We start from the raw sequence: 22,068 nt of genomic DNA on the forward strand, positions 1-22,068 counted from the left end.
TACCCCTTCTGCTTCTCACCCTCCTCCAGTGACAAACCTCTGGGGACATTTCCAACCAGTGGCAAAAAAACTGAGCCTAGCACAACCCAAGAGGGTCCAGGAGCTGCTGCATTGTCCCCCTCCCTGCACTTTGCTAAGGCTCCCCCCAAGCAGAGCCCCCCACCCACTGATTTTTGGATAATTCCATCTGATGGGCACGTCCAGGTCAAGCCATCATCTCCCTCTGGCTGTTTTTTGGCCAGAGTGTTGCCCCCAGAAGCTGTGGCTGCCCCATCCCTGGCAGTGTTGAAGGTTGGATGGGGTTTGGAGCACCCTGGGCTGGTGGGAGGTGTCCCTGAGCATGGCAGAGGAGTTGGAATTAGATGATCTTTAAGGTCCCTTCCAACCCAAACCATTCCATCATGATGATGATGATGATGATGATGATGGAAACATCAGCTTGGCAGAAGATGCTCTTTACTTGGACATCCCCCAGCAGCAGGGGCAGCACTGGCAGGTCCAGACATCCCTGAGGAGGGGGAAAGGAGGGTGGCAGAGGCAAGACAGGGAGACACGGGGGGAAACCTGGGGGTCTCTGCCTTCACTGGGATGTGTTGGATCTCTGGGGGTCATTACAGGTGCCAAAGTCACTGTTGGTGATGGAGCCCACGATGGTTTTATCCACGTCACAGCTCAAGCCACTCTCACAGGGACACTTGTAGTAGACCCCATAGAGGCTCTGGTGGGAACCAAGGCACAGTTCAGTGTGGGGGACAAATCCCTGTCCCCATCCCTGCCCCTGACTGCATCCTGTGCATGGGGCACAGGGGAACACCTCCTACCTTTGGGGAGCACTCCTGGAACTCTGCTGCCTTCGGGGCACACCGGGCCAGGCTGAGGCCGCTGGTGCGGTGGCAGCAGCTGCTCTTGCACTGAGCACTCTGCAGACACAGCTCCCCCGTGTCCTGTGCCACCAGACAGGGTGTCAGCACCAGGGACATCCCTGTCCCACCTTTATCCCCCCCCTCCAGCTGTGGGCCGGGTGTCAGAGCCCCCCAGCTTTGGGCTGGGGCTCAGCAGGGCTGCCAGCACTCCCAAACCCCCACCCTGCAGAATTCCCTGGGTCTGACCCAAAACCCACTCTGCTGGAGGGCTGTGCCCTGCTGGGCTCAGAGGAACAGGGCTGAGACACCACAGGGAGGCTGTGTCCCCCCCTCCCCATTCCCTGAAAGCCCCCCAGGGAGGGGATCCCCAGCAGCACAGGGAGCCGAGAGCTTCGATCCCACTTCCAGGCTTCCCTGTGCTTCCCCAGGCTCCCAGATCCCTCATGACCCCAGGAACCCCAGCATGTCCTCCCTGCCTCAGTTTCCCCATCCACCTTGAGTTTTACCCCTGATGGCTGCACCCCTTGCCCCAGGGCCCCCACCCCCCACCCCAGACCCCCCCCCGCATGCCCCACCGAGGTGTCCCTTGTCACTTAGGGTCACTGTCCCTTGTCCCTCTCACCAAGTTGAAGATGAGCCCCCGCTCGTGGGGTGCAGGCAGGGCTGGGGCCAGCAGCAGCAGCAGAGCCAGGAGCAGGCGGAGGGACAGCGTGGTAGCCATGGCGGGCTGGTTGGTGGCCACGGGGCAGGGTGGGTGGGTGCTTTATAGCCCACGTCTCCATCAGCTGATGTGGCTGCTCCTATCACACCCTTGGTCGTGGCACTGGGGCTGGGCAGGGGAACAGCCACGCTGTGTGCCAGGCCACCTCCATGCTGCCAGGCGATGCCACCACGGGGACATCTCACTGGGGTCACCATCCCACATGGGTGCTGCTAGCCCACCCTTTGGTGGCTCCTTTGGCAGAGGCAAAGTGAAGTCACGGTGGTTCTGAGCTCCTCCTGGGAGGTTTCCAAGTCCTCCCTGCTCTCCTTCACCCAGACTTCCAGGGAGTTGGGCTTCTCTGGGACACTGTCCTGGCTGGGAGCTGCTGTCCATGGGCAGATCTGCTCCGTGGGAAGATCCTCCACCTCTCAAACATTAGGATCACAGACACCAAGAAACCAGCTCCAGAAAGCCCAAAGCATGGCAGGACTGAGCCCACCCCCCTGCCAGCACCCCACTGGGCCTCCCTCTGTGCTCCAGAGGCCACCAAGGTCCCCATTGTGTCCAACACTGAACCATGCCAGATGTTTGCTGTGTGTTTTGGTGCTCAGGGATGCAGCTGCTGGAAGGAAAACAGCCCTGGGAACCGTGCAGCTTTTCACACCCACCTTGGCCCAGCAGCTCTGGGCAATGATTAACACCAGGGCAGCCTTGGGTGGCCTTGGGGGTGACGCTGAGGCTCTGGGGTGGCCATCACCCTGACACGTGGCATCTAGGCCCCTCGGGATGCAAGGCAGATTGTGGGTCCTGCAAAAAAAAAGGAACCAGGGTGGCCAGGAGTGCCCACAAGACCCATGGGCAGCTGGACACAAGGGACAGGCAGAGATCTGTCCCTCCCACGGGTGTCCTGGAAGCAGGATGAGCCTTTCCCCTTTCTGCAGGGGGGCTGTGGGGACAGTCCCCTCCCTGCCTGCAGCTCCAGACAACCCTGGAGCTGACAGGGATGTCCAGGGACCTGCAGCCCCCACCCCACTGATGCAGCATCCCTGGTGACACCAGCTGGGAGGAGGCTAGAGGGAAGCATCTGAGGGGACAAATCGTGGGGTACACAGCACAACCCAGATGGATCCTGGGGCAAGACACATCCTGGAGAACACCCCAGCACATCAAGGGGAGGGTGGCACATCCCAAAACACATCCAAAGGTGCAGGGTGCAGCTCAGGCATATCCTGGCCCACACTCCAAGGATGCAGGACACATCCTGGGGACACAGGGCTCATCCTGGGGTCCCATCCTAAAGGTCCATCCCAGGGGGCATCCCGGGGTCTCATCCTGGGGTCCCAGGGTGCATCCTGGAAGCACATCCCCGGGAACACAAGGCACATCTCAGGGGCTCATGCAGGGGTCTCAGGGTGCATCCTGAGGTCTCATGGTACAGTCCCATCCTGAGGACACAGATGGCATTCCGGGGTTCCTTCCCGGGGATACAAAGCGATCCTGGGATCCCAGACCTCATCCCCGGGGTCCCATCCCGCGGTCCCATCCCGGTGTCCTAGAGCACATCCCGAGGATACCGAGCAAACCCCGGGAACCCATCCCGCGGACACAAAGCGATCGCAGAGTCTCATCCTGCGACCCCCGGGGCTCATCCCGGCACCACATCCCGAGCATCCCCCCGACTCCTCCTGAGCCCACCCCGGCTGGGGGCGAGGGGGTCGCGCCGGCTCCTCCCGGGTCCTCCCCGGCGAGGGAAGGGGCGGGGGGCGATTAACGGAGCCCCCCCCTGGGGCGGTGCAGCCGCCGGCGGAGCCTCCCGGCGGGGCGGGGCAGCGCCGGGGCCCCGGTGGCGGTGGCGGTGACAGTGGCTCTGGGGGTGGCAGTGTCCCCATGATGTCCAAGCTGCTGCCGGCGCAGGAGGCGGCCCGGATCTATCACACCAACTATGTGAGGAACGCTCGGGCCATGGGGGTGCTCTGGGCTCTCTTCACCCTCTGTTTCTCCATCCTGATGGTGGTGACCTTCATCCAGCCCTACTGGATCGGGGACAGCATCGACACGCCCCAGGCCGGGTATTTCGGTCTCTTCTCTTACTGCATCGGCAACGCGCTCACCGGCGAGCTCATCTGCAAGGGCAGCCCCCTCGACTTCGGCACCATCCCCTCCAGCGCCTTCAAAACAGCCATGTTCTTCGTCGGCATTTCCACCTTCCTCATCATCGGCACCATCCTCTGCTTCAGCCTCTTCTTCTTCTGCAACGCGGCCACGGTCTACAAAGTCTGTGCCTGGATGCAGCTGGCAGCAGGTGAGCTGGGCTTGGCGAGCAGGGGGTGGCCACTGATGGTCCAGCCAGAGCTGCTTTTCCCTCCTTATCCCCATCTTGACGCTGCCAGGGGGTTGCTGGCCAGGAAAATGACCCCAACTCAACCTCCGTGCCCCCTTTGCTTCCCCTTCCTGGTTACCAGTGAGAAATTTGCAGTCAGTCTGTCCCGAGCAGCTGAGCTCTGGCAGACTCATTACAGGTGGATGCTGCTCCCCTTCCTCCACTGCTGCAAAACCCCAGGGCACCAACAGCCCAGCCCCTGCCTGGCCCTGCTTACCTGGGGGAGAAGTTTCCTCCAGCCATCACCGTGGCTCCTGCTCTGCCCCACGCTGCAGCCGGGTCTTGGATTCAGAGCATCCCTCGGTGAGCACCAAAGGCTGCAGGGCTGGGGCACGGGGCTCCCGCAGGAATTAATCAGATGGAATGTGAGGTTTGGTGGGTTATCTGCTGCCTACAACACCCTCGGGGACTCCCAGAGTCCAGGGGAAGACGAAGCAGAGAGGGGGAGCAGGAGGAGGGGACTGATCTGGTCCCATCATCCCCATTTCCCAACTTTTTTTGCTCACCCCCGCATCCTTCCCCTCACCCCTGCGTCTCTCCAGCCTCCCCCATCCCAGCACAGCCCCAGACACCCGAGACGCTCCGTAACCCAGCTCCAGCTGAAACCCAACCCAGCCCTTTGCTCCTCCTGAATCATTCACACCGGGACCGGCTGCGGTTCCCGGCCGCGGGTGCCCCCACTGCAGCCCCGGGATGGCACCAGGGTTGCTTCGGTTCCCGGCTAAAGAAGTGAGCTCAGGCAAAGATTTAGATAAGAGGCTTGGAGAAGCTCAGTCTGCCGAACTGAGAGAAGCAGGGAAAGGCTTTGGGGCTTTTTCTGTGAATATTTTTTTTTTTTCCCTGGATGGGGAGAGAAAAGCAGCACAGGCAGCTCCAGCCACACCATCCTGCTCAAATTGTTCTGGACAACCCAGTTCCTCTGCCCCTGACAGGCTCTAAGGAGCTTTTCTGGGAGTTATTTTAAAAAGGAGGCAGGTGAAAGATCCATTTTCTGGTCTTTGCTCTGCACCAGGTGCATTTTCACAGAAGAATCGATTTCTTTCCAGCTCCCCATCTTTCTCTGTGCCTCTCTGAGCTCCAGGGAAGAGTAATTAAATTACAGGAGAAATCAGCTGCTTCTCCACCAAGAAAAATGCTCTCTGCAGCCCTGGGAAGCTGCTTTTTGGTCTTGCTGCTCTCCTATCCTTAAACCAAGGGAAAAAACACCAAAACATCAGCAAAAGGAAGCCACCTAAAAGTTTTTTTCAGGTTTACTGAGCATCCAGACAGAGGAAATGCATGGGGCAGGGAGCATCTTGCTGCTGCAGGAGGCTGTGGGCGTGCATGAAGGGCAGGGGATAAACTTCTGCTCATCCAGAGCTCCCACCTTGGCATGAGAGAAGCCTGGGAGGGCCTCACACTTGCACAAAGAGGCAAAAAGGACCAGTGACTGCCATGCTCTGCACCAAGATGCCAGGGGAGGTTGCAAACAGCCTTCTATGAATCCCATCCCAAAGCCTTGCAGATGACCTCAGTTCTTCTCCCAAAGTCAAGGCTCCCTTGTCCAGCAAACTCCTCCAAGCACGTGGGGAAAAAAAAAAAAAAAAAAAAAAGACATTTCTGAGCTTCTGGCACACGAGCAGCTTGGCAGAAAACAGCCCTTCAGCAGCTTGTGCTGGGTTTGTTGTAGCTCCCATGGCAAAGCCACAAGGACAAGGTGCTGAGAGCCCCGGGGCTGCAGGAGGAGCTGGTGGCTCCTGGCCTGGATGGAACCACCCCAGCTGAACAAGCAGAATTCATCTGCCTGTAAAGCCACTACTGGGGCACTAACGAGGTTCTCCAGCTTGCAGAGGCTCAATCCATGCCGGGTTTGTCTGGAGATGATCATTCTTTGGAGTGACAGGGGCAGGGAGTGTGTGGATGCAGGGGAGACGTTGCCTGGGCAACGCAGTGATGGGAGCTGCTGCTCCTGCTGCATCCTTGGTGGGAGCTGTGAGCAGGGTCCTGCTGCTCCCTGCTCCAGCAGCATGGCCAGAGCAGAGCCCAAGGAATTGGCACAGTTGGAAAAGACCTCTAAGGTCACCACATCCGACTGGTCACCCTAATCCACCTCCCTAATACCTCTGTTCAGTTTTAGAGTGAGAATCATAGAATCATAGAATATTTTGGGTAGGAAGGGAACTCTCAAGGTCCCCCAGTCCAACCCCTGCAGTATCAGGGACACCCTCAACTCAGGGTGCTCAGAGCCTCCTCAAGCCTCACCTTGAACATCTCCAGGGATGAGGCCTCAACCATCTCCCTGGGCAACTTGTTCCACTGCCCTCATGGTAAAGAGCTTTTTCCTATCATCCAGTCTAAATCTACTCTTCTCTAATTTAAAACCCTTGCCCCTCATCCCATCACTGCAGGCCCTTGCAAACTGCCCATCATCTCCAGCTTGAAGGTCCCCTCTCACCCTCCTCCAAACTGAACATTCTGAATTCCTTCAACCTCTCCTCACAGGACTTGGTCTCCAGACCCTTCTCCAGCTTGGTTGCCCTTCCCTGAACTTGCTCAAGCACCTCAGTGACTTTCTTGAAATGAGGGGCCCAGAACTGAGCAGAGGCCACAAAGTGCAGTCAGTGGGTGGCTGCAGGGCATGGGGAGCATTTAACCCCAGTGAGCTGCCCCATGGTATTTTATCTCTTTATGTCTGGATTTTATCTCTTTATGCCTCACCATGCAGAATGGACCTGGAGTATTGCATCCAGTTTTGGTCCCCACTGTACAAAAAGGATGTGGAGAGGCTGGAGAGGGTCCAGAGAAGAACCACAAGGTTGATCAGAGGACTGGAGCACCTGCCACAGGAGGAGAAGCTGAGCAAAATGGGTTTGTTCAGCCTGGAGAAGACTTAGGGGAAACCTTATTACAGTTTTCCAGTTAAAGGGCAGCTACAAGGAACATGGAGACTCCCTATTTCCAAGGAGTCCCATGGAAAAGGGGCAGTGGGGGAAAATTTTGATTGACACAAGAGGAAACTTTTTCCCCATGAGGACAGTCAGGCATTAGAATGGTCTCCTAGGGGAAATGCTGGATTCCCCCCACTTGGGATAAGTCTCAGCTGTAGGGGTTGCTGGGCCACCTCACACCACAAACTTCTGATGGGTCCCTCCCAACTCAGAGTATCCTATGAACAAGACCAGAAGGGTTGGACCAGCTGATCCCAGAGGTCCCTTCCAACCTGCCACCCTCTGATCCTATGACCTGGTGGTTGTGCCATGGTGGAATGTCTCCTTTTCCCTGCAGCTACCGGGCTGATGATTGGCTGCCTCATCTACCCCGATGGTTGGGACTCAGGGGAGGTCCGGAGGCTCTGTGGGGACAAGACAGACAAATACACCCTGGGTGCCTGCACCGTGCGCTGGGCCTACATCCTCTGCATCATCGGCATCCTCGATGCCCTCATCCTCTCCTTCCTGGCCTTTGTTCTGGGGAACAGGCAGGACAACCTCCTCCCCTCGGATTTTAAAGCAGAAAGTAAAGGTAAAAGCAGCCAGAGCTGAGCTCTGAGCCCCCGTCCTGCTGCAGAGCGTTTCCATGTTTCTGTTGTTGATGGTTTAGAAGGAAAAAATAATATAAATATTATGAAGTGGAAGAGGGGAGATTGAGGTTGGACATTAGGAAGAAATTATTTGGTGGGAGGGTGCTGAGCCCCTGGGTGCCCCCAGAAGCTGTGGGTGCCCCATCCCTGGTAGTGTTGAAGGTTGGATGGGGCTTGGAGGACCCTGGGCTGGTGGGAGGTGTCCCTGCCCATGGCAGGGGGTTGGGACTGGATGAGCTTTAAGGTCCCTTCCACCCCAAACCAGTCTGGGATTATTTAGGAGGATCGTGGCTTGCTCCAGTGGGATGAGGTTCAACAAGGCCAAGTGCCAGGTCCTGCACTTTGGCCACAACAACCCCATGGGGAGCTCCAGGCTGGGCACAGAGTGGCAGAAAGGGACCTGGGAGTCTGGATTGCCAGGAAGCTGAACATGAGCCAGCAGTGTGCCCAGGTGGCCAAGAAGGCCAATGGCATCCTGGGCTGGCTCAGGAACAGCGTGGCCAGCAGGTCCAGGGAAGGGATTCTGCCCCTGTGCTCAGCTCTGGGGAGGCCACAGCTTGAGTCCTGTGTCCAGTTCTGGGCCCCTCAGCTCAGGAAGGAGCTTGAGGTGCTGGAGCAGGTCCAGAGAAGAGCAAGGAGGCTGTGAAGGGATCCAGCAGAATTCCTGTGAGGAAGGGCTGAGGGAGCTGGGGGTGTTGAGGCTGGAGAAGAGGAGGCTCAGGGGAGACCTCATCACTCTCTGCAACTCCCTGAAAGGAGGTTGGAGCCAGGGGGGGGTTGGGCTCTTTTCCCAGGCAACTCTCAGCAAGACAAGAGGGCACAAAGGGTCTCAAGTTGTGCCAGGGGAGGTTTAGGTTGGAGATTGGAAAGAATTTCTTTCTGGAGAGGGTGATCAGGCATTGGAATGGGCTGCCCAGGGAAGTAGTGGATTCTCCGTGTCTGGAGATCTTTCCAAAGAGCCTGGATGTGGCACTGAGTGCCATGGGCTGGGAACCACGGGGGGAGTGGATCAAGGGTTGGACTTGATGAGCTCTGAGCTCCCTTCCAACCCAGCCCATTCTTATGGTTCTTAAGCAGGAGATAACAGTGCAGGTGAAAACAAACCTCTCCCTTGCTATTCCTTCATTAACTCAGTAATTATCTTTTTGCTTTACAGAAGAGGGTGAGTGACAGAGCTGATCAGCAGGTAAGTGATGCCTGCAGGGCTTTTTACCATTTCTCCCCAGCATCCAGGATTTTCCTGTTGTAGTTTGAGAATTAGCAAAGGGTTGATAACTGTAGAGATTCTGGTGCTGTAGGTTTGGTTTTATTTGTGGTTAAATGGGAAGCTAAGTCTCTGCTCTGCCTCCTGGAACCAGAACATAAATCCTTGTTGAGTGAGCAAAACTAAACCTTAAATTTTGAAGTCATGCTCCATTTGACAACCACTGACCTTTTCTTTCTCTTCCCAGGGACACCTGGAACTGTTCTTCCATCAGCCTCTTTCTTTAAAGTGACTTTTCCAGAAGCTTTAAACTTGCCACCATCTGTGGATTTCCTACAAGTGCTCTTCTCACTCAAAGGGCCACTGCCAACCCTCAGCTCTTGTGGAGTTGATTTATGGCAAGAGGTTGATGTCAAAGGCAGAACAAAAGTCTCTTCCAACAAAAGATATTCTGTGAAGATCTCCAACTGGACACAGGTTTCTGAGTCCATCAGCAAACCTGGGGGAAAGAGGAGGGATGGCACTTTGCTGCTTCTTGGGGTTTGTATATCTTTCAAGGGAATTTCTTCTAAATAATAACAATAAAAAGTTGGCCTTTTGGGATTTTCTGCTCATCTCCCTGGGCAGGGGAAGTGCTGTCCCTGCCCTGTCCTGTCCCAGGCTGACACATCCAATTCCTAGCAGTCATCAACCCCTCACTTCCCCCTCAGAACAGGAGTAACCAAAGGCAGCTTTGGGAAAAAAAAGACAATTTTCTGGGGGAAAAAAACATCCTCAGAGCTGGAGCAGGCCCACAAGCTGCAGGGGATGGTGCCAGTCAGCACCGACTCCCTGCAGCACCCAATTAACCCAATTTAACCATAATTTCTCATCACCCACCTGCAGCAGCTCCAGCACAGTCCATTTCAGCAGAAAACAAAGCAGCACATCAGCCCATCCAGCTCTTAGCTGGCCAAATTAGCCTGTATTAAGATTTTTATTTCTACTTGCTGCAATTTGTCTGTTCCTGCAGCAGCCAATTCAATTCAGCTCTAACAAGAACCTTCCTGGTTCTTGCAGAAGTGTTTGGGATGGTTTTGTTCAGAATTTGCTAGGGCAAATCAGAGATGATGAATTTAAAGAAAAAAACATATTTATAATGGAAAAACTCCAGCAGAGCTGCCCTGCTCCTGACCACTCTTCTCCCCTTCTTATCACAATAACAGCAGCAAAATCTTCACCTGCACCATTCTGGAAAATAGAATAAAAAGTGCTAAGAAGATTCAATCAGTGGGTCACTGGCTCAGAAAGAACAGACTTGCAGAGGGAACATAGGAAGAATTACTCAGTTATTAAATAATCTGTTTATTGTACGGCTTTCACAAAAGAAAAAAAAAAAAAAAAAGACAAAGCACCCAAGTAGAAAGAATAAAAATGTATTTTCCTTCAGGTTTTAGACTGACACAGCAAGTACAAATCCTCTAGTGTGAGCACTTTATGGCAATTTGGAAACTGAACAAAGCCCAAGTGAAGGAGCACACAGGACAAGACTGAAACCCTGAAAACTCAGGGCTTCACCTCACAAGCTGGCTCTGAGCCTTGGCTGTCAGGGTACAAAACCTCCTCCTCCTCCTGCAGGCAGGGGTGGCAGAGGGCAGGATGGGAAGGAGCTCTTGGAGTCAAAGTGTGCAGACCCCATTCTAGGAAAAGTTCTTTTCTTGCTCAGTCTCAAGCATAGGGGAGAGGTGAAGTTTTCAAGACAAGAGAAGAAGTTTTCAAGACAAGAGAAGAAGTTTTCAAGACAAGAGAAGAAGTTTTCAAGACAAGAGAAGAAGTTTTCAAGACAAGGTTTGCCCTGCCAGGGGATCTTCACAGTAGGTATTTTGGAAGCTGGTCCTGTCTGCAGCCCTGTAACCCTGTAACAGATATGTAAGTAACAGGCCACTGGAAAAATCCATGTTAAAGGGGAAAAAAAAACCCCAAAACAACTCAAATCAACAGTTTAAAAACTCTTCTGGTAGGTTACCTTCCTTTAATTTTAGACTAGGTGCATAGAGAACCTGACCTACCCCTAAGAGAACATGCAGCATGACTTGCATTAATAAGCCCAGTCAGGAGCTTGGACTGGAGAAACTCTTGTCAAGTGGATTAAATGACACCAAGGTTTATGGATGAATGATCCTTCTGAACCAGAATTCCTAAACACACACAGAAAAGTGACATGTAACAGTGGTCTTGGCAGCTTTGGCAAGGTAACTGTCTCAGAGAGCATCTGCAAGGCCTCCAGCATGGTCCTGCAGCAAGTTCTGTCCTCTGAGAGCCACCAGGAATCCAAAGGCCTGTTTGGTCCAGGGTAAGGAAATGCCTCTGAAGCCTCCATGCTGCCAAATCTTGCTTTAGGATGCACTGAATCTGTAACAGGACAGGCAAGTCTAGAAGAAGCCATCATAAAACTATCAAACCCCCCAGTGATTTAATAAAAATGAACCCATTTACTCATTATATCCAACCCTGTCTGAGGAGTTCACACAGAAACCCCACAGAACGTTTTCACTTGGGGTGAACTCTAGGAACAGCTTCTAATCCAGTATCTACACAAGAAAGTCAGTTCTCTTCCACTTTTGCCAGCTCTCCTTGTGCTAAAAGCCCAGAAAATAAAAGGCAGTCCCATCCTGGGAAATTATTTCTGAAGGCCAGCACCTGGAGCAAGTTAAACAACAAAAAAAAAAGATCTTTACACTGGGCCTTCAAGTGTTGGTTTTGGAAGAAGGGCTAGAGCATGGCTAGAGCATGGCTGTCACAGAGATGCTGCCACCCTTTTCTTGAGAAAAAGGGAAAAATCAAGAGTCAGGGTAGACTGCCCCAGTGAAAGCAAATCTCTGATGGATACAGCAACTGCTTCAAGCAAGGCAAAAAAGTGCCAGTAAGGGATAAAAATAAAAAAAAACCCTTAGAGCTCACTGAAATATTAAAGAGCTGCCTGCAACACAGCAGCCAAAGGGTGCACCCAGCTGTATGCTGAGGATTGTGCGTTGAGTCAGCTCCAGTTTTTTTGCTTGTCAGCTCAGTCACAGGCATTGGAGTAGAAAACATCAAGTTCAGAAACTATCCTGACTATCTGGGCACAGGGAAGGAAAAAAGGGAAAGGGCACTTTAGAGGAAGAAGTGAAGGATGCTAAACCCTAGGTTTAAATAGCTCTTTTTGAAAGGATTTAAGCAGCTAGAACTAAAGAAAGGAAGGATAGAGCAGACACCTAGAAAATGATGGAGGGTTTGGAGGTCTTTGCTCTACAGGGAACTAACAGCACCTGGGGGCCACGTTACTTCTCACCCTGTTGCTACTGGGTGAAGAGCAGGAATATGACTCCTGAGTCAGTGAGATAAGGAGGTGGTTTGGATCTTCACATCCCCCTGGTGAAGAAAAGAGTTGAGATTTATCTAAGGGAGCATTCTCTGAGCACAGGTGAGCTCACATCTGTAGCACACAGTGATTAACAGCGAGGAGACTCAGGAAAAAAAAAACCCCAAACAACTTCATGTTGTAGTCAATTAAGTCTTTGGTGAAGCCCAGTCAAGGCAAACCCCAGATGATGCCCACTGGCTAAGGAGAGTCCCCATTGAGTCACACAAGCAAACTCAGCAGAACAGGTTAGATTTATCTAAAATCTTGGAAGCCTTGAAGGAAGAACTTCACATTGAAAATGAAGAAGGGGAAAAAAGAAAAAAAAAAAACAAAACCCAAAGTAACAGATCTGAGAAGGGCAGCTGGGCACGTGTAGGCTAGGCTGTAAACCAGAGGGTAGTGCTGTGGCATTGGGTTGAAGGCTCTAGGAGTTAAGCCAGGGGTGCCTGAGACACTCAGCTGCTGTAGCTCTTTTCTCTGGGATCAGCTCCAACATTGGTAACAAGAAGTCTGTGAATGCAGCTGCCTCATCTTGGGCCCATTCGTATTTTTCCACCAAGACTTCAAAAAGGCCCCAGGGCTTCAGTTTGGTGATGTGCTTTAGATCACCTAAAAAACAAGAGGGACAGGTTAAGTGCAGCTTAATAAAACAGGCTGAGGAGCTAAGCAAGGCAGACTGAATTCAGCAAGTGCTCACAAGAGTTGGGCTCAGGGAGTATAAAAGGGTAGGGTATGCTGAAAAAATAAAATTATACTAACTCTCCTTTTCTATTTGCTTTTGAAGACTGTTCTAGGAATGTACCTCTTTGAAAGATGCTTTTTTTCCCCCCTCTTCTATTTCTGATTCAGTATCAGCAAATATTGATTAACTTCATTAAATCAGAGCATTTGACATGACAGATGAACACTGAAGAGTTGACTGTGGAATACATGCAGCAGTGTTTGAGAAAGCAATACACTACTAGTAAAAAAGGGTTTATTTAAAATAAAAAAAAGTAGTAATAAACAAGGTCAAAAACTTCTTGAGATTCAAAACATTTCTGGGGCACTTAAAGCTTCTTTATGATAATGGTATAATGTGCCAGGTACTACTTAGGTGATTGGCACACGTGAAGAAGAAGAAAGTTGTCTAGAGAAGACATAAAAGGTGAGCCAACACCTCTAGATACCAAAGATCAGCTAAATAAAGCCACATCAAGTCTGAAGAAGTGGCTACAGCACTGGGTTTCTACCTGCTGCATTTGATCTCCACCAAGATGTCAAGTACAAGCAGACAAGATAGCTGAGGCAGTTGGAACCAGCTGCAGTTTTACTCAGAAAGCCTTTCATAAGACAAAGGAAAGACTTACAAAGGCATCTTTGCTGGCATCTATTGTTGTTATTTCCAGCAAGTCATTCTTGTGTATCTGGAGCAGGGGATGAGGAGAAAAAAAAATGACATTTGCTTTGTTTCCATTTACCTTTTTTGGTGAAAAACTCCTTGGAATATTTTCCTGCCAGAATGAGCTTGCGAGGTATTTTCCCCAGAAGTTCTATGATCAATGCAATGTGATCTGCATGTTTGCAAAAGAGAAAGAAAACCCAACAATGAGATACATCCACCCAAGACATCCTTTTATCCCACAGTAGGAAACTGGGGCACAAGAACAAAGACATTACCTCCCTTAAAAACTGAGATTTGCCTTAAATCAGATTAGAGTAAAAGGCAAGGAGGGAAAAAACTCAAGGACAATTTGAGGCATAATCTGTTTTAGGAGACAGAGAACTCAGCAGTAAGAGGAATGGGAAACACCAGAACAAGATCATGGATCTTTTTGCAGGGTTTTAGGTAAATAAAACAATTTAGGTAAATAAACTTTTTTGCAAGGGGTGTCTGCATTGCTAACTCATAAGGGAAGGATCATTCTGAAGAAGCATCCACTCTGTTTCATGTCCCAGTTTAAAAGAGGAAAGACTTAGACAAACACACCTTCATCCCGTGAGTAATCCACCCCAGAATGGGGCTCAAAGAGATAGTCTCCTGTTGCCAGCTCAAAAGCCTAAAACAAACAGAAAGGAGCAAGTTAAATCACTTTAATCCACTTCACAAACTCAGTTGTGCTGCAGGCTGACTCTGCAGATCTGTGGGCCAGAAGCAAAGAGGTGGGAAGAACAACCTGTAAAACCTCAGTGTGCCATTACCATCTTAAGATGTGCAATTACTATGCAACATTTTAATGATTGTATTAAAAAAAAACATCACAGGTATGGCTAAGATAAATCCTGGATCATGGCATAATGCAGAATGGTTGTGTGAAATTGGGAGAAAATCAAGGGACTTCACAAGCTTTGCTTCTCTTCTACCTGAACAGCAATTTGCAAAATGATGTCCCATCCTAATTAAAAAAAGATTCTCCCCCATCCCTCCAAATTTCAGATGTTAAAAAGCCATTTTTCAACCAGTTAATATCTGAACATCCATCTGTAGATTTAAAACCATGTTTTAAATGAGAAAAACATTTACATGCATTTCAGCTCACCACTCCTAAGTTCCAAGACACATTTACCCTCTCTGTATTCACTTTTACTCCAAGCAGTTCCTCTGTCCTTCTGTGGTCTCAGTTTCTTTAAGGACTTCTGTAGCCTAACTACAGCATTAGGCTGTAACCACTCACTGTAACCACTGCATAGTTTTGTCCACACATTCCAGAGACAACACGACCACACTGCAGTCTGTCCTGCCACATTCATCCAAAAAATCACAGCTTGTTTTCCAAGAAAGCAAAAATTACTCCACTTGCTATTTTCTGAGCTTAAAAAATTAAACCTGAAGCTTTCATTTGTAGAAAACACAAAACTGAAACACCAGAGAGACAACTGACTAGACTAATTTTATATTTTTAAGTCATTATAGTCTATATTTGCTACTTGAGGAACAGCTTCAGCCTCATCTCAGCATTACTCATGTTATAAAGTGATTCCAAACTTTCAGAGGATGAGTATGATTAAAATATGAATATATATTGAAGACATGTGTGAAAGAGGGCTGGGTGCAGCAGAAAGGCTCTTTATATACACACATTTTGTCTTCAGAATGGCACACTTGTGTTTCACAAAGGCATATCTGAAATCTGCAGTGCTGTACAACAAAACTGACTTTCAAAAGAAAAGCCACACGTGGCAAACACCAAAGAAACAACTTTAGCATGGAAAAAAGAGTCTGGAAGTTGGCTGAGCACTCCTGAGGGGTTTTTGCCAGGCTTGGCTAGTGACTGGGCAGTTCAGAGTGCCCAGAAAACATCAATTCCCCCCCAAAGTGCTCCACAGCCAGAGTTTAAAACCCCCTGGGTGACAGGACTCACCATGCAGGCCGTGCTCCAGATGTCAGCAGGGGTGTTATAGCCTGAGCCTATCAACACCTCCAAGGATCTGTACTGCCTTGTCTGGATGTCTTCAGTGAAGTGCTTGTGCTGAAGAGAAGAAATGTTTTACTCAGCAGTTAAAAGACTGTTTAAAAGAGGAGAATCAACAACCTGGAAGGCCAGAGTAGATCCAAGCTCATTCCTGTGACATTTCATCTCAGTTTTACATTCTCATTAAACAGTTGCTTTTACTCCAGCAAGTTAAATGCTCTACAGGAGACACACCTCCAGGAATTCAGAGAAAAACTCACAATAATAGAATAAAAAGAGACTTTTGTAAGCTGCCTCTCCTATCCTAATCATGACAGCCCATGATTCAGGTACCTTAAAGCAGATAAACAACACCAGGGTAGGAGATCCCCTTGCCAGACACTGGAATTCTGAGTTTGAGACTCTCTCCCATAAGATCTGAAGTATTTTGCCTTTTAAGACACCAAGTAAAATAGAAGCTTCTTCTATTTGTAATGTCAAAGCAGTCCAGTGCAATTATCAAAAAAGAAAACTATTTATGAGTCTCTCATGTGCTCATGAATCCCCTGAAATGGTTTCACAAGCCAATAACCCCCAGAACCAGCACATCAGAGCCACTGTTTGCAGCTTTCTCATTCACCAGGAGAGCCACAGATTCCTTCACAACTTCCCCACGTGCAGATTTCCACACCTTTTATGTGACACAGTTCACAAGCCTGGCAGAAGCCCTCTCATCACTGAAGAGGCACCCAGGACACAGGCTGGAATCCTGCTTTCAAGGAACATTTCCTTCCTTGTGTCCCTGATTCCCCCTAATTTTTTATTTTGTTTTATTTTATTTTTTTACCCCTCAACAGATTTTCAAACTCTCACCACACCAGCAGGTCTAAAGACCCAAGTATTTTATAGATTCTTTTCCATCTTGGCATACTGTGGATGGATTAGCAGGTTTAAAGAGTCCATGTGAAAAGATTGTGAACTCACCACCCAGCAGGCATTTCCTAGGTCAGCTATCTTCACTTTGAGCTTATCTGCATTCTTGGGCTCAAGAGGATTAAGAAGGAAATTCCCAGCAGTTGATTTTCCTAGAGACAACATGTACAACAGCTGATTAAAGCTACATGGACAGTGGCACCATCTGTCATCCAAATCCTGGAGCCTTCTCCCTCCCCAGGAAGGGTTTGTGTTTACAGATCAGAAACCTCCCCAAAGCCTCAGTTATGAGTTTGCCCTGTGAATAACAGCACTAAAACCTTCAAGACCTCTGAATGGTGTCACAAAGCAGAAGGACAAGTAAGCATATGCAAGAGGGACACAGTTTCTCAGCACTTTTTGCACAGCCTTTAGAAGTTTCTGTATCCAGACAAGTTTATTTTTTAAATAAGGGCATTGCCAGAAACAAACCAAACCTCTCAACCTCTATTCCTCCTAAAACTTTGAAGGAGAGCCCACAGATTAGGGCATCTTCTTGACAGACCTGTCACTCACTGCTGAAACACAGTTACAAGAGCTGAAGTATATGGTGAGAAAACCTCAAAAACAAAGTGGAGACCAAAACCACCACATCACTAAATGACATCCAGCTGTAGCTCCAGAGCAGTGTGGGAGAGAGCTGAGAGAAGCAAATTAAATCTAGAAGTCTAGCAGGAACATCCAAATAAATGCAGTTCATTTCAGTCTTTAAATGTCATTTTTTTTACTTTTCATCCACCTAACTGCAAAAAAAATGCTGCAGCTTTCTTTTTAAAAAATTAACTTCTCCCTCTTTCTTCAAGCAGATATCCTTCATTTTGACCCCAAGATGCAAAAAGGCCAATTTTATCAATTGATTCAAGTTTTTAAAACACACCCAGAATGTGTTTCAACTGCTGTATGCTATTGTGTCTTATGTTCTCCTAAACCTACAAGTCTTATTTTTCTTCCTCCTAAACCAAATTATATTTAAATGAAAGCATTAAAGAGGTTTTTTTTTCCTACACTGTCTAAGCTTTCAGTCAGGCTGCACTTCCAGTTCTGGGGAATGATTTACTCATATCAAGTAACTGAGAGGAGCTCTCTGCTGAATTTTAAGAACAAAACTATCAGAACACACTGAACAGTACTCATCCCACAATTAAACAGCCAGTGACAACTTGTAGAGTTTTGTTTCTAACTGTAAATGAAAATCATGCAAGCAACACCTGACACAAAGGAGGAAATGTCCCTAAACTGAAGAAGAAATGTCCCTAAACTGAAGAAACGTAAAGCTAGTTTTAAGAAGTGGAATAACTCCCACACTCAATAGTCAAAACTAAGGTACAACTACAATAGGAAGCTACACACAACAAATGTCTCAGAGTAGGACTGTCAGGTTAATTACTCCTGGGAGGAAAAGGCTCAAAAGAAGTGGTTCTGATCACACCAGCCTACAAAATGGAAGTGTCTATTACCACTTGGATGAAGTGGAACACAACTCTCCTAGATCAAGGATCTTTCTCATACCTTTGTTGTCTGTTGGGCTGTGATTCTCATTCTCATCCTCTGAAGGTGTTTCTGTCCTGATGCTTTCCTGCAAATGGTTCATCTCCTGCTCACTGAGTGCTTGCTCTTGGTTGGGGGTGGGCTGACACACCATGGAATCTTCTGGAACTAAGGGCAACGAGTCCGACATTGCTTTTTGGGGCCTGTTCTCTGAATCACCATTAGTCTGACTGTAATCACAAGTGTGGAAGTTCTCCTTTGGGTGACAACAGTCATTGGCATTATGAAGGTCATCCTCCAGTTGCACAGAGCCTTGGTTGCTGGAGTCTGGGAAGTCTGTCAGCTGGATCACTCCGTTGAGGTTTATTTCTGTCACACATTTTTCCACACTGCTCTCCATGAGGACTGACTGCTCTTCAGCTGGAAGAGTGGGGGAAAAAAGGAGAAAATAGCAATGTGTGTCTGAACAAAGAGCTGAGGTCTTGTTCAGCGAGCCCTCAGGAGGAGGTAACTCTCCAAATGTAACACACTAATTAATTAATTGGGTTTGTAACTGGATATTTCCCAATAGGATTTGCAGTGCACACAGGTGACATTTTTCCACACTGCTCTCCATGAGGACTGACTGCTCTTCAGCTGGAAGAGTGAGGGGAAAAGGAGAAAATAGCACTGTATCTGAACAAAGAGCTGAGGTCTTGTTCAGCGAGCCCTCAGGAGGAGGTTAACTCTCCAAATGTAACACACTAATTAATTAATTGGGTTTGTAACTGGGGATTTCCCACCAGGAATTGCAGTGCACACAGGTGAAGTGACTGTGGTCATCTCCACTAAAGGTGTTCACTCACACCAGCAGGAGTGAAAGGACAACACTGTGCTACCTCAGCAATACTTTAGGTCCACACCTGTCTTTTTGTTGATGTTTTCCTCTGGTGGACTGACTTTGATGAGCATTTCCAGAGGGCTCTGAGCCTCTTCCTCCTCTTCAGGCTGTGTCTGCCCAGGGCTTGCTTCCTTCTCCATTTCCTCAATCTCTTGCATTCGCTTCTCTAACAACTCAGCCTGTCGTTTCTGCTTCTTTTTCAACTTCTTTTTCTTATTCTTTGACATTTTGTCAGCCTACACAGAAGCAAGCAGAGAAACTGGACTTAACATTTCATATTTCACTTTCTGATCCACCTCATTTTAATCTAATTAGGAGCCAAGCAAGCAGCCTGGGATTAAAAAGAATATGCAAGCAGTTCTCCCAAGTAAAAAGTGAATTTCAAGGTTTTTGGAGCAACTGTCTATGGTTTTTGTCAGTGTTTTTCTGTCCTGACTTGAGGGATCTCAACTCCACAGACCACAGTCACCTCGAGACCACCAAACCCACTCCTGGTTGTGGTGATTTGTGAGCTGATCCTACTTACAGCTCCCAGGCAGCATTAAAACTGATGCCTATATCAAACACAACACTTTTCCTCCTGACACAAGGTTGTTTTCCCCTCATGCTGACAGCATTATGAAACAATGCAGCAGATACTGTAAGCAGATGGATATTTACACACAGAAGCTATTACACTTACTGGTTTTGGCTGGGGTGCAGTGCTCACTGAAAGGGAAAGGGAGATGAGTAAATTAGTAAGTTTATAGTCAAAATGTCCAACTGCATTCTTAAGATAAGCTTTTTCCTACATGGTTTGGTAACATGCTAAAGATACTGGCAAAGGTTCATTTCTCTACAAAAGTACAGCAAGACTGAAAAAAAATTAGAATGAGTGAATGCATAATTAAGATTTTGGATAGCAGACTTGCTTGGCTGATAGCAAAGTCTTAAACTTCCTCTCATGCAGTTTCATTTATTTTATTATGCATCTGATGTATTATGCATCTTATTGAAACAAAAATGCAAACCAAAACATTAAAATACCAAAGTTACAGGAACTCCCTTGAGCTAAGCTATGCTATGAAGGGCTCAGCTATGTATTAGTGTAGCAAGATTATGGCTGACAGAGACTTTCCAATAGAGGCAGCTGTAGTTATTGAAATCTATTCTCTGGTACAGGTGGATATTCTGAGGAGGAATTGTTATTGAAATCTATTCTCTGGTACAGGTGGATATTCTGAGGAGGAACTGTTATTGAAATCTATTCTCTGGTACAAGAGGATATTCTGAGGAGGAATTGTTCCTCAGAGAATATTTGCTCTCAGATCTTCAGTGCTGCCAGCATGTCAAGGGTTCCATTTGTATTTTACAGCCTTCTGCAAAATGACAACAGGTAAATCCTCTTGTTAAGATCTCCATGAAGTGGAGCAAGGAAAAAAAAACTTTTGAGGAAAATGTGAGAAGAACCTCACCCCATTTTCACTCCAGCACTATTCTGAGGGCATTAGTGTTTATGCAGGGTGTGCTCTCCAAGGCTGACTGCCTTTCCAAAAAAGCAGGTGCCAGCATGCATCTATCCTCCCTCCATTTCTCTTAAACAAACAGTTGCCTCCTGATCAGCTCTGAGTTACCACTTCTGACCTAATTTCACAATTTGCACTTGGGCTTTCCAGAGCTTACTTTCCAGTTACATTCCAGTTCCACTGTACTCAGCCAAGGAGTTCTCCTTAGTGAGATTTAGTTTTGATTTAGGGATTAGGGAGGAGGGGAAAGAGCACCAAATTTTCAGGGAAAAAAGCACCTGCAGAGCCAGAGGGTGGGGGAGCTCCAGATCTCTGCCACTCTGTTGCTTCTGCTGCCAGCCTGCGGATGTACTGGTCATTAACACACAGCAGAATGTTCTCAGGTTTAATATCTGTGTGAATGATTCTACATTTGGTGTGCAAGTAATCCAGACCCTGAAGAACCTGCAGACAGGAGAGAAGGAAATGGACCGTTAGGAAAAGCAAAGGAGGAGCAAATGTGAAGTGAAAATGCAAAAATGCCCCTAGGCAGTGAACCTGTGTGTGAGAATCCTCCAGATTAGAGCTGATGTGATCAGTGATTCCAGAAAATACAGATTTGCATACAGATTTCAGTGATGAATTTAAAATGCTGTTTCTTTACCCTCATAACTTGAGACTCATAGAATTATTTTGTTTGGAAAAGACTTTTAAATGATCACCAAGTCCAACTTTGAGTTGAAAACCTACTTATAACAACCTACAATAAAATAATGCTTTCCTCCTCCCCTCATGTGTAGAAAGATGTTGCTTGTTAAGCAACTATCCAGTAGGAAGAACAGGTTTGTCTCACATTGTTAAGCACTGCACTTCTGTGACAGTTTAAAAAAAAAAAGAAATATTTGAACTTAAGAGGAATAACTTGAGTGTAGAAAGGTTAAAAGCAAAGCCAACCTACCATAATGGTCAGAAAATAATTATCCATAACAGAAAGTTCTTGCAGCAGCAGATGAAAATATAAATCCCCAAATCATTTTGTTGCACAAGATGCACACCACTGATTTTTCACTTATTTTCTTGGATCTGAGAATGTTTAGTGAAAGAATTCTCACTGGGTTGAAGGGAACAGGAGTCAGGACTGGAATTTTACCTGTTTGATGATCTTTTTGACACAAGGAAGTGGAAGCCCTTGATAATTTGACTTGATGATCCACTTCAGGAGATGATGCCCTAGAACTTCAAACACCATACAGATATCTGGAACTCAGTCAAGGAAAAACATGGGACATCCTGAGCCAAGAAGCCCTGAATTCCTAAGACTAAAGTTTAAAAGAAACCTACCCCAGTTCCATGGTTTGTATTACAGAACCCTCATCCTTCTGCCACAGCTCAGAGAATCTGCCTTCCTTACCAGCACCACCCTATCCCACACATCAGGGCTGTCACCCAAAACCTAAAACACAAAGGGATGGAGTTGGTCAGGTCCTCATGAAGCACTTACAATCTCCTGCATGTATTAATGTTTCCTGCTATAACTCAGAGAGTTTCAAGCCAGCAATGTATGGGTTTGGAACAGCCTAGGCTCTTGCCCCAGGCAAAACTCAATGCCAGTTCTCTCTGTACCAGCATTACCTGAAAAGATAATGAAATTTCCATTTCATAAATCATCTTCAGAACAATTAAGTTGCTTTCTCCACCCTCCCTGGCCTCTTCACCAGCAAGACAAGTCTGGTCTTCAAAAATTACATTATTTCTTTTTTGTCTAGAAGATCTCAACAACTA

The 22,068-nt window shown here is 48.0% G+C and overlaps 3 protein-coding genes across 5 annotated transcripts in view; 1 reads left to right on the forward strand and 2 right to left on the reverse strand.

Moving 5' to 3' along the window:
• Positions 1-425: 425 nt before the first annotated feature.
• On the reverse strand, positions 426-2,440 carry CLPS (colipase). The gene is made up of 3 exons (XM_008499565.2): positions 1,486-2,440; positions 822-944; positions 426-718 (listed from the first exon to the last, which is right to left on the reverse strand). Exons 1-3 carry the CDS (start codon positions 1,582-1,584, stop codon positions 581-583), a joined length of 360 nt encoding a protein of 119 aa, XP_008497787.2. The 5' UTR covers positions 1,585-2,440; the 3' UTR covers positions 426-580.
• A 957-nt stretch (positions 2,441-3,397) lies between these two features.
• LHFPL5 (LHFPL tetraspan subfamily member 5) lies at positions 3,398-9,307 on the forward strand. 2 transcript variants are annotated; one of them, XM_030465351.1, is made up of 5 exons: positions 3,398-3,510; positions 3,595-3,868; positions 7,211-7,447; positions 8,662-8,691; positions 8,957-9,273. In XM_030465351.1, exons 1-4 carry the CDS (start codon positions 3,454-3,456, stop codon positions 8,673-8,675), a joined length of 582 nt encoding a protein of 193 aa, XP_030321211.1. In that variant the 5' UTR covers positions 3,398-3,453; the 3' UTR covers positions 8,676-8,691; positions 8,957-9,273. The 2 variants fall into 2 exon arrangements, with proteins under 2 accessions (XP_030321211.1, XP_008497682.1); XM_008499460.2 differs by having other exon boundaries at positions 3,398-3,868; positions 8,957-9,307.
• Positions 9,308-10,040: 733 nt separating this feature from the next.
• SRPK1 (SRSF protein kinase 1) overlaps positions 10,041-22,068 on the reverse strand; it is a 28,934-nt gene continuing 16,906 nt past the window's right edge. The window contains exons 7-16 of one of the 2 annotated variants that reach the window (XM_030465355.1): positions 21,437-21,543; positions 20,586-20,751; positions 19,485-19,510; positions 18,825-19,038; positions 17,944-18,342; positions 16,447-16,547; positions 15,433-15,540; positions 14,061-14,130; positions 13,552-13,644; positions 10,041-12,700 (exon numbers count right to left, since the gene is read on the reverse strand). In XM_030465355.1, the coding sequence (XP_030321215.1) occupies positions 12,516-12,700; positions 13,552-13,644; positions 14,061-14,130; positions 15,433-15,540; positions 16,447-16,547; positions 17,944-18,342; positions 18,825-19,038; positions 19,485-19,510; positions 20,586-20,751; positions 21,437-21,543 (1,469 nt within the window). In that variant the 3' untranslated portion in view covers positions 10,041-12,515. The remainder of the gene's footprint in view (positions 12,701-13,551; positions 13,645-14,060; positions 14,131-15,432; positions 15,541-16,446; positions 16,548-17,943; positions 18,343-18,824; positions 19,039-19,484; positions 19,511-20,585; positions 20,752-21,436; positions 21,544-22,068) is intronic. The other variant, XM_030465352.1, reaches the window with a different exon arrangement.

The sequence above is a fragment of the Calypte anna genome, chromosome 26 (genome assembly GCF_003957555.1).
Source record: "Calypte anna isolate BGI_N300 chromosome 26, bCalAnn1_v1.p, whole genome shotgun sequence".
In the NCBI taxonomy this organism is placed as follows: domain Eukaryota; kingdom Metazoa; phylum Chordata; class Aves; order Apodiformes; family Trochilidae; genus Calypte; species Calypte anna.

Bases quoted from the DNA above. Each gene is read 5' to 3' on its own strand.
- CLPS (XM_008499565.2), bottom strand. From the start codon at position 1,584: ATGGCTACCACGCTGTCCCTCCGCCTGCTCCTGGCTCTGCTGCTGCTG. The intron at 945-1,485 runs GTGAGAGGGACA...CTGGTGGCACAG, and splicing joins GGGGGCTCATCTTCAACTTG to GACACGGGGGAGCTGTGTCT. The intron at 719-821 runs GTAGGAGGTGTT...GGTTCCCACCAG, and splicing joins TCCAGGAGTGCTCCCCAAAG to AGCCTCTATGGGGTCTACTA.
- LHFPL5 (XM_008499460.2), top strand. From the start codon at position 3,454: ATGATGTCCAAGCTGCTGCCGGCGCAGGAGGCGGCCCGGATCTATCAC. The intron at 3,869-7,210 runs GTGAGCTGGGCT...TTTTCCCTGCAG, and splicing joins CTGGATGCAGCTGGCAGCAG to CTACCGGGCTGATGATTGGC.